General features: G+C 39.6%; 1 protein-coding gene across 1 annotated transcript in view; it reads right to left on the reverse strand.

Annotated features, from left to right (window-relative positions):
• Positions 1-2,088: 2,088 nt before the first annotated feature.
• vipr2 (vasoactive intestinal peptide receptor 2) overlaps positions 2,089-11,284 on the reverse strand; it is a 35,537-nt gene continuing 26,341 nt past the window's right edge. The window contains exons 7-13 of the mRNA XM_029454240.1: positions 9,793-9,943; positions 8,176-8,236; positions 6,710-6,779; positions 6,077-6,168; positions 4,814-4,943; positions 4,530-4,571; positions 2,089-3,159 (exon numbers count right to left, since the gene is read on the reverse strand). Coding sequence (XP_029310100.1) covers positions 2,989-3,159; positions 4,530-4,571; positions 4,814-4,943; positions 6,077-6,168; positions 6,710-6,779; positions 8,176-8,236; positions 9,793-9,943 — 717 coding nt within the window. The 3' untranslated portion in view covers positions 2,089-2,988. The remainder of the gene's footprint in view (positions 3,160-4,529; positions 4,572-4,813; positions 4,944-6,076; positions 6,169-6,709; positions 6,780-8,175; positions 8,237-9,792; positions 9,944-11,284) is intronic.

The following is an 11,284-nucleotide window of genomic DNA, read 5'->3' on the forward strand; positions in this document are numbered from 1 at the left end:
TATAATCAGTAGTGTGAAAATGTGATTACTCAAAATAAACCCTTGTGCTGTACGCCTTCAGCCAAGTGTCACCAGATTATGTTTGCCTTGTTGCAACAATTAAAAACAACATGTAGACAAATAAAGCACGCTGTACAAAGCAAGTGTTTCCTTTTTCTCTTGTCATCTCTTGGCAAAATGTACATAAGATTCAACAAGAAATTGACACGTCGACATTTATCAAAAGCAATGAACAAAGGCAAACACTGAGAATATCATGCAACTGCTGCGTAACACTTACTGCATGAATAAAAGCAACATTATTCCCATTCATAAGCAAATTATAATGTGTTTTTTTAGGTTCCTGAATCCTGCTGGCACTTCTGTTTTAACTAGTGACCGATTCTGCTTCTGCTGGAGGACATTAAATCATGTTGGGAGCAGATTGTCGACTCTTAACTTGTTTTAAATGTGTTCCACCTGTAACCACACCCAACACTGATGAATGCAGTTGCTATTTAAAATCAGTGATATAAATACTATAATCATATTGCACTTGAACATTGTTGAGAATATTGGTATAGCACAAAATTGGAAAATCAAGCCTTTTAAATGGTCACCGTTACGGCTGTATTGTCCCTTTTCCCGCGCCAGTAGTTCTGCCCAGGTGTGCTGCATTGCTCAACGAGTTGCACCTGGCCTGGGGAGGAAGTGCTTAAAAAGCTCCTGTGCCAGCAGCAGAAGGGGGGCCTCTGGTTGTGGACTGCTGGTCTTGCCAAGGATGTTGTGCTGTCTTGTTCATATGTCTGTATGGTAATAACACCCATTGTTTTAAAGGTGCCTTCTGTGGTTTTATACGGGTCAGTGATGAAGAGTTGTTGGCCCTATATGGCTGCTTAAAGGTGGAACGTAACAGCCACATAGACACTCTATTTGTACCAAACAAATGTCAATTCTTGCGTCGCTCAAGACCTTAACCTTCATCAACTTTCATTGACATCTGTTGGGCACTTTGAGAGATATTCTGCTTAACAACAGACAAACTGAACAACAGTATTATGGGTGGGAGTGATACCAATCGTTATGGGATGTGATCCTCACACTGAAACTTCAGTTCTGCTCAAATTGTACATTAGAAATATGTGAAATACATCCGGTCCTCTCCCAGCCTAAGACTTACTGTAAGTGACAAATGTTTACGCCACCAATCTCAGAAGGTCCCGGTGGAAACACAAGTTTACTTTTTAATTACAAGACATCTGAAGTCTCAGCACCTATATTGTACATGCACAGCACTTGTCAATAACAGCATATCATTAAATGTTCATTATCAATTATGCAGTGTGTCCGAACAGTTTGGGTTCTGCATCCGTACAAAACAACCCTGTTTACTGTGTTTTTAGCCCCGACAACCAGTGCTCATGTGCTGACCTGGGTCAAAATGCATCTGTGAATCATTCTTAGTGATTTGAATAAGCTTCAAGTATCAGATGGGTGGATGTGGCCATTATGGACCATAGAATACGTCACTTGAGTAACAAATTGTCACTTTTTCCTGCAAACTTGTAGGTAACAAATCTGCTGCCTTGAATGAAAACTCTGACCTGCACAAAGCATGTTCTGAAAACCATCGATTCGATTTACCAAACACAAGTAGTTAGATTATACAAACTTGTTATGTAGCAGTTGTTTGGTTCAGTGAAACCTTGATGGGTGGACCCAAAGAAACTCTTTAAAAATATAAGTTATCAACTGATCTTTTTGCTTAAACAAATCTTTCTGATTAAACTGATTCCTGATCTGATCCCACTATCAGCGGGGCGACATTGTTTATCTGTGCCCTCAAACCGTTACATCACTGGTTCAAAAATACAATCGTATTGTGATCGGACTCCTCTGTAGTTAAGGTTTGGTCAGGTTTAGGCACAAAAACTACTGAAAGAAACTAACATCGACTCGCGGTAGAAAACAGGAATTCTTTTTTGTGGAGGCTTTTTTGACGTCCTCCTGGATCCATCTTTTTTATATACGATCACATCATCATTTCTGTCACATGGATGTTGTATTTTTACTATGTTGTTTATTCTGTACACGCGTCATCTATCGCACGTCTGTCCGTCCTGAGAGAGGGATCGTCTTCAGTCTCTCCCTGAGGTTAATTGTGGGGTTTCTTTCAGGGAGTTGTGATATTGGGCTGTATAAATACATTTGATTTGACAGCGGTCTCTCGTGTTTTTGTCCCAAGGTTTTGGTGTAAACAACGTCAAACTATTTCCTCCTTTGCTCCTGACGAATAATAGTCACGACTATGACCAGTAGAGGGTGTTGTAGGGTATTTTTGAAAAGACTAATACCGTCGTTGGGTTAACAGCCGTCATAGGTGTGTGGCTCAAACTTTACGGAAACTGAAGGCTAATACAGAAAGTATGAATTCCAGGTCATTTACGCTTTACGACCAAAACAGTATTTCAAGATTTCACTTACACCACACAGTGTCACAATATTATGGCAGCATCGCGGTTGCAACTCGATTCCTCAATCTAACGTCTACGGTTCTGCTAACAAGAGAAGATTGGCTCTGATTATCTTACATATATTTCTTTATAAATATTTAACTGATGTCTAGAACATACACAAGGCAAATCAGGTACATTTCCTATCGGACTAAACGTGAGTTTGCGGATGTTGCAACGTTTGGCTTCAAGACCCCGTTCCTACTTGGCTCCCACAGATAACGCAACATAAAAACACTGAGTAGAAATGGTTCTTTCTTGGCAGCAAACACAAGCATACCCTCATAGCATCAGAACTGCTTTAGGTGCACTTAAGGTACTTTTTGAAGGCTCGCAGAGATTTGTAAAGCCCAAAATCCGCGATGAAACAATGTGCAGGTCCCACCCATGTGGTACTTCAATTCAACTTTGCTTTAAAATCAATTAAAACTATTCGACCCAGGTCAACCTGGACACTGTGTTTGAGTTTAGTATTTTTAAAGGACCCTTCAGGTCCTCACAGCACTGTGGTCTCTGACTGCAGGATGGACTGGGTTCGGGAGTTGCGGTGAGACTGAACCATGTGCTCTGAACCGTTCCTGGAGGCGAAGGTGCTGTTGAAGTGATCTCTGCTCAGACGGCAGTTCAGACACATACTTCGCCACTTTCTCTTTAGCTCACCCTGAACCTGCAAAAATAGATAAATATAGGATCAAATACAGATTTGAAACCATGTTCTAAGTTCCCAGGGTCAGATTACGTGACCACACAGTCAATAATTCTCGCTGTGACTTGGCCAAGAGACATGGAAGACATTGGACCAAGACCAATCATAGATGGTGTCTTTCACTTCGCCACGTTTACAGCTCTCTGGGCAACGACATTGAACATGCGCCTGATGCTCACTCTCCGTTGAGTGGGGCCGTTATCGAGCCGGCATCATGGAGTTTGATCCCAACATAACATCACTTGCAAATACATTTCTGGTTCATTTGGAGTAAACGGAAGAATTAGTTAGCGTTGACAATTTTATCCAGAAAGTCTGCACAGATGAAGGAACGAGCACCGACCTTCAGACGCTCAAACACTATCAGCACAAACTCTAAATCTCTTTCGACAGAACACAAAGCGACCTTCGGCTTGTATTATTTGCACAAATTTGAACGCTGGACTTTGTGTTTCTTCAGCCAAAACAGCAAATGGAACAGAACAGATGTTAGTTTTGTGTCAACAAAGTGTGTGTGTGTGCGGTGTGGATGTGTCAGAAGTGTGACAGCTCAGCCTCAGTCTGACCTCAGAACTCCCCAGGAAGTAATTTTTTCAGCACGTGTAGACACACGATCATTTTGTTCCTGCTTGCGTGCATTCATTTCTTTTATATCAATGTATAAATTAGCATTGTTCACTGTAAGTCACAGTAAAGCACCAAAAACACTGAGACAATGCTGATTATCACATTAATTGAGTTATTTGTTTTAGAAGATCATTTTTCCTGATAATATCATTAAATATTTCCCTGGGTATTAATCAAGTGGTGACTTCTTGTTTTAATTTGTTAAAATAGATTAAATCTTATCTGATATTCTCCGGTTTATTAACTGGCACACAGTCAGATGTTCACTCTTTAAGACACGGCTGCATGCTTCCAACAAAGAGCTGCAGAATTAAAATACATAATGTATACATGTTTATTTATTAATAATGTTTAAACACATCCCACTTTCCTCTTTTTATATATAATATAATTAAACATATTATATATTTTTTTTTTATTATGAAGAAATTCCCACACACAGAAAAATATAATTAGCTGCTTATCAAATGTTTCCACAAATCCAAATTAAGCTGTGCATTTCTTAATAAACTTGTTATCAGCTGACAGCAGACACATTTAAGGGAATATTTTAAAAGCATTATTACTTTTTTGCTTGCTCACAATTCAACACTAAAAAGAACATGATGTTTTATGCAAATGGCTGTTGATTGGAAGTGCGTTTCTCACTTCTCATTAATATTAGACAACACAGTTTAAATACTATACACATAATGAAAGCTTACCTCACTGTTCAGGAAACAGTACAGAATGGCCACCACCAGACCCTGGAGAAAACCACAAAGAAATATCAGAAGTAAGTCAACATTTAAATCTTAAACGTTCAAGATGTGAGACGATGTGAGACGATGTGAGACGATGTGAGACGATGTGATCGTGTTGTATGTATATTAATGCTTTTAGTGTCAGGTGATTGTTCTGTGTGTACCTGCACATGGAAATGAGCTTATAGCACTTTCATTCATTAAGAATTGACAATAACATGTAGAATATAAAAAGAATAACGCACCTGAAAGGACCCGAGAGCCAGGTCGAAGAATATTTTATAACCCTCTGCGATGGATTCACTGAGAGAGACGAAGAGCACGTAGTGGATCCCGAACAGAGGGATCAGCAGGAGAGTGGATTTGGCCAACCGCCTGAGAGAAACCGTGCAGAGGAGTTATTTAAAGCAGCTTTCAACTGTAGCAGAGCGAGAGTGTGTTCTTGTTGCTGCTGTATGAGTGCAGATCGGGTTGATTCACTGTAAAGGTTTGTGACATGACAGGTTATGATCTGTGTCTTAACTCAACGTCTAACTTTATTCTGAGCTTTCAAACTATTTATCAGCGGATGAAGTTTGCTCGAGTTAAGATCGGAGAGGAGGTGGAAGTCTGTTTGTGGTATTTAAAGCATTAAATGAATATGAAACATGTGTATTTTTGGAGAGAATGGGTCTCATTCATAACACATTCAGATTTGAACTTTTGCTCTTCTTGGGATTGATCAGTAATTTAAATAAACAAGGTAACCGACCATACACACGCTCTCTATATTGTGACAAATTCAAAGCCATGAAAATAGTTCTTTACAGCTTTTTAATGCAGCACTAAAGATTGCTGCACTTATAATATTTCAACGTTTCCTTTTGCTCATGACAAATTACCACGACAATCGTGAACAAACTTTTCTTTTTACATCTTATTTATGTAAAATGTTCTGTATGAGATCTGTGGAAACTGGTTAATAAAAGTACTCGTGCAGTATTGTATAACCCTTACAGCTCCCACAAGACGGTAACAGTATCACTCTCCAGGCTGTCGTCTCTGCTCAACCCTGAGCCGCACTGACACTTAATCTTCACCTACACTTACAGGAGACTCTGCAGCGGCTTATCATCGCCTCTCGCCTCTGACTCTTAGATCCTCGCTACTGCAGGAGGCGAGAATACCTGACAGCTCAGCACAACTCAGATTTCCCTGCAGGGTAAACAAATTCCCTTTGACTGTGCAGAGACTCAAACAGACACTGAATCGTGCAAGAATTAGCCGCTATAGAGGCATAAAGGTTTCACTTCCCCCACTGTGCATTTCATGAAGGCAGCGTCATAAAACGCTGTCTCGTTGAATGAACGTCCGCGTCGCTCTCATCTCTCCAGACAGCAAACACAGAGGAGATACAACTGGGTGTCTCAGATCATCGGTTTCTTTTTGTATATATTGGCGCATTTGGCTGACTCTTATCCACACAAGCTTACACTGACACACAAGCAGGTGTAGAGTGTGTGAGATACCTGTATTGTGATTGGTCGTTGCCGCCCACGTCAGGACACCTCAGCTTCTGAACCAAGATCCGAATAATGCTGATGAACAGGATAAAGTTAACCTTGGAGACGGGGAGGAAAGGAGAAAATATCAGAGCAACTAAAGAGACAGAAAACCTCCACAAGGAGGGATTTTATTTTGCAGTTTTGGACAGTTTTCCACCCACTTTTTGGGCATTTGCTAGTACATTTGGTTTTAAACAGTGCTCTTACGCTCCTATTTATTGTTCGATAAAAGGCGATTGTCCAATCATATCTTAGCTGTCAAGCCTTTCTTTTCTTCACATACTATGCAGATATAATCTTTACCTGAGATTACGTTGCCAAAATGCCAAGAATGGAGCATAACATCTTACTTCAGTGTTACTTGTACAAGAGATTTATAAGTGAACAGCATCTGTTTTCTTAAATTCCACTGTGTTTAGGCCAACAAGCCAAACCCAGTAATACAAGAAATGGCTCGTTTACGTCGTCTACAAGAACAATCGACTTCTCTTCGACCAGCTAAAAGGAGAAAACTAGCAGGATTCCGGTATGTGAGCAGTGCTCTGTTGGAAAGCTTGACACCTGCAGACAAACAGGTGGTAATGAACCTCAACTTACCATGATGGAGAATCCGATTGGGCCGTTGATCACCCAGTTGGGTATGGGGTTGTCATTTCTCTCCCAGCATCTGAGGGCAAAATAAATAACCATAACTGTTGTAGTATTTACGTATCTCTTTCTCCCTCAGCCATCCTCTCCAGCCGCTCCCAGAGGATCCCAAGAGAACAGCAGGTCTGCTGGAGTATGTAATCCCTCATGCATGTTCTGCGACTGCCCCTGGTTCTCCTCTTAGTCGGACAAAAAACCGGAGGCATCGTCATCAGTGGGCCGAACCATTTTAATTGGCTTCTTTCTACTCCCGAGGATCTTGCTGATGTGTGAGCTCCTCACTAGATCTCTGAGGATGAGACTAATTCCAGCCGCCTGCATTCACGGTTTAATTCCTACTGTAATTAACCAGCTCAGGACCACGGGGGAGAGCTGCGAAGCAGATCGACTGGTAAATTGAGACCTTGGTCTTCAGGCTCAGATTTCTCTTTACAGTCCGATACAGCGTCTGCATTATGGCTGACGCACTGACTACCCCTCACTCATGTACAAGGACCTCAGTCTACTTGGGGCAGAAACTCCAACCCAGTTGTGGAACAGTGGACAAGCTCTGAAGAATACTGGAGGGTCACAAGTCAAGATGGAAGACCTTCTGGTGTGACCATGCTAACATAACGTATAGGCTCAATGATAAAGGATGTAAGGCTGATAACTGTCCAATGCTGTCTTATGGTGAAATCTCTATAACTTTAATGCCTTCAAATCTCACGTGAAGTCAAAGTCAAGTCTCAAAATGCTTTTTCTGGCGCTTTCAGCTGCAGCCTTTGTCAAGTCATTGAAAGCTGCAGAACAAGCTATTACATTTACTTTGTCAAACTACTATTCCTAAACTCCCTTATCATTCCCCTCACACTGGAGCTGTATCCTTGTTGCCTTTTGTTATCAGGCTGATGCTCTGTAATTGTTACTGCAGAGTGGTTTAACAAAGTCTTTTTTTTATAAATACACCCACTCGGCTGCTCAATGATAAGCTGCAGCGTCAACATGTGCCGAGCAGATCCGTGGCACCGGGATCATAATGATACCTACTCAATGCAAATCCCTCCAGCTGAATTATCCAATAAAGTGCTCCTTGACATGCGCGATATTTGTCTTATTATTCTGGAAACATAGCCATGTTCACATTTGCTGCTTTAATCTAATCGATGAAATGTAATTTGTGGACAGAGGCAGTCTGAATATCAACGTGTGCCACTCTAATGTGTCTCATAATATAGGAGAAAGTATTAAACAATGCATGATGTACGTTCATGTATACGTTTGACAAAACAAATGACAGATAATAATACATCAGATGCATGCAGATTCCTCTGATAATTCTAATCTATGTAATATAATAGAAGGATGCTATGATGTACAAACTAATCTGATCACGTTTTCACGCTGGTGACGAGGGATTGGTTGTCGGCACTCACCCCGTGTCCTCCAGATGAATCCTCGTCATCACCCACGCAAAGACGAACACCGTGGGGATTCCTGCAGAAAGAAGAAAACAATCTTATGATGTCGGTAAAAGATTATTTTTCTGTTAAGTTTACTTGTTTAAATATCAGACTTAGCTTTATTTATTAAATATTTCGTTTAATTCTTTTAAATCTTTATTTAACTGTAATTTCTCATACTTTTTTAATATTATATGTAATTACAATGTATTTTTTATGGATTATACAAATACTATATACTGTAAGATTAAAATGTAGTGACATAATGTATTACAGTTATAACACTTATTCCTTACGTTGTTTTTACACCTGAAACCTTATAATATGACATTATTGAATTTGTATTTGCAACTTAATTCTTCACTATTACAATATTAAGCTAGAGGTTTAGGAAAATTTAATTATTAATTTTTTTAAGGAACTACTACAGTATTATTGTATAACTCTATTTAAATGATTGCCTAGCTGAGGTGAAAACACCGACAGATAAATGTTTATAGATGCATTAATCAACTGTTGGCCACTAGGGGGCAGAACAACAACCAGCTGATACGTTAGCGAACAGCTGCTTATTTACACGTCCAGCAGACATCAGGCAACATTAACTAAATGTCTCTTTAGCTGCTAAATGTTTCACTTTTCTCACCAGTCGGTTGCTAACTGCTGCTGATGGAAGTAAGGTTGGTGAAAGCAGTAAGAACCAAATTAATTGTGCCGGTAAACCGAACATAAAAGCTCAAATAGGGCGAAAGCTTTGCTGCGTAATTGAGTGATAATTCGGCTTGTTGACCTGTCAGGGACGGACGCTCGTTAGCGTCTCTTCAAAATATACTTCCATCACAGGAAGTTGAGGTTTAGGCAAGAAAACTACTTGGTTATGGTTAGAACAAGGTCATGGATGAAGTTAGCTTCAGTCACAGACACCATTGCATCTTCTGAGTGTGTGCGTCGGTGTGTTTACACGGTAGTTAGTTGCCTGGTGCGCCACATACAGTTGCTACACTTTGACTGTTCAGCTCCTTCAGTGACGGGCTGCTTCACCTGCGCAGGTGCTGCTTCACCTGCGCAGGTGCTGCTTCACCTGCGCAGGTGCTGCTTCACCTGCGCAGGTGCGGCTTCACCTGCGCAGGTGCTGCTTCACCTGCGCAGGTGCGGCTTCACCTGCGCAGGTGCTGTCTCCCTGCAGCGGTAAGACTGTACCATCACCACGGCCCCTGGTAGACACAATACACACTATCCCACCACTGTGTGCAGTTATCACTTTTACAACTTTTATCTACGACTGTGTACTTATAATACTGTTACTCTATTTAATTATTGTGTACACGCCACTTTGCTTTCTTGCTCTTTTGCTGTAACAAGGTACATTTCCCCATCATGGGACTAATAAAGGTCCGATTCTAAAGGGTACCAACTTCAGTGACACGTTAAAAGTGAGAACTGGGTTGAATCCAGTGTGGGCTCCAACACCTCTGACACACGTGATTGAATGTAAAAAACAAAAAGGTATAATTAATGCGGCTTTCAACCTCAGAAAGTCAGCTCCTCTCAACTGCAAAGGAGGCAAAATGAAATGGAATAAAAGCTGACCCCAGCCGATGAACATGTAGACGATAAAGTGTCTGTTCTCGGAGAAGATGACGACGAGCAGCGTGTGGAGGTACAGACCCTCCACCAGCAGCCAGAAGAAGTTGGCCATGATGAAGTACTGGAAGAACACCAGGCTGGCTTTACATCCCACCTGTAAAACACCAAGGTCAGAGATCTTAACTAGGTTATGGTAAATGATGCAAAACCATCAGCAACTCTGTTACCAGTGACACGAAACTATAGTGACATGCTTACAGGACTGCGTATGACCGCGGTGTTGGTACGTCCACAGAGACACTGCGAGTTAATCAGGCAATTATGCTAATTATTCTGATGTGTGGGTTTACATTACCCTTTCGCCCCCACTGGTGCAATCAGATGAGGATGAGCTTTAATTTGTAGATCACAACAGAGTAGAAAGGTCAGAGCGCCCTGACAGTATTCCTTTAATTATTACACAGACGCTTCATCTCCAATATGAAATCATATGAAGGAAAGTAGAAGAGGAAAGTTATGGGGAAGAGTCGGCTAAATAAGAAATGATCTAACATCAGTGCTTCAATAGTTAGAGCATGAAATGTTTTAGAGAATTTAACAAAAACGGTCAAGTACTGTTTGTTCTTCATTCTTAGTTTCAGTCTGCTTCTTTATAGTATAATTTTTTAATGCCTATTTATTAGGTAGTGACGACAGGAAATGAAGAGAGAGATGTAACTTCCTTCTGGATTAAAAAATAAAATAGTGCAAGAATAAAAAAACATAAAATAATGCAAGAATAAATAACATAAAATAATGCAAGAATAAAAAACATAAAATAATGCAAGAATAAAAAACGTAAAATAATGCAAGAATAAAAAACATAAAATAGTGCAAGAATAAAAAACATAAAATAATGCAAGAATAAAAATCATAAAATAATGCAAGAATAAAAAACATAAAATAATGCAAGAATAAAAAACATAAAATAGTGCAAGAATAAAAGACATTAAATAATGCAAGAATAAAATAATGGGATAGAATAATGTTGCAATAATAAAATGCAGGAATAAGTAAATGATAATGAAAAGTAAATGAAGGTTGTTTAAACAGATGTGTTTATGTAGACATATATAATATATGAACAGATTGCAACATTATGGTATTAACTAAATAAATAAATATATTTGTGAGTGTGTATATATATATATATATATATATATATATATATGTGGACTATAAACACGCGTGTATTATATGCACCCATAAGCTTTTTTTCCTGAGTTAAATAATCATTTGGTTAATTTTATACAGTTTGTTTTATTTCGATAAAGTTCTTGCTGTGAATAAATTAAAAGCTAATTTGTTTTGTATCACTTTCGGCGTTCGGTTTTTATTTTAAATTCTTACGGCTAAATTAAATATTAATTCCATATCCTTATCTCACATAATTACAACTTCACAGTGTACGCTCAGTGGCCAGTTTATTAAGTACACTAAGCTAAAACTAATGCAG

This window comes from Cottoperca gobio, chromosome 17 (assembly GCF_900634415.1).
Source record: "Cottoperca gobio chromosome 17, fCotGob3.1, whole genome shotgun sequence".
In the NCBI taxonomy this organism is placed as follows: domain Eukaryota; kingdom Metazoa; phylum Chordata; class Actinopteri; order Perciformes; family Bovichtidae; genus Cottoperca; species Cottoperca gobio.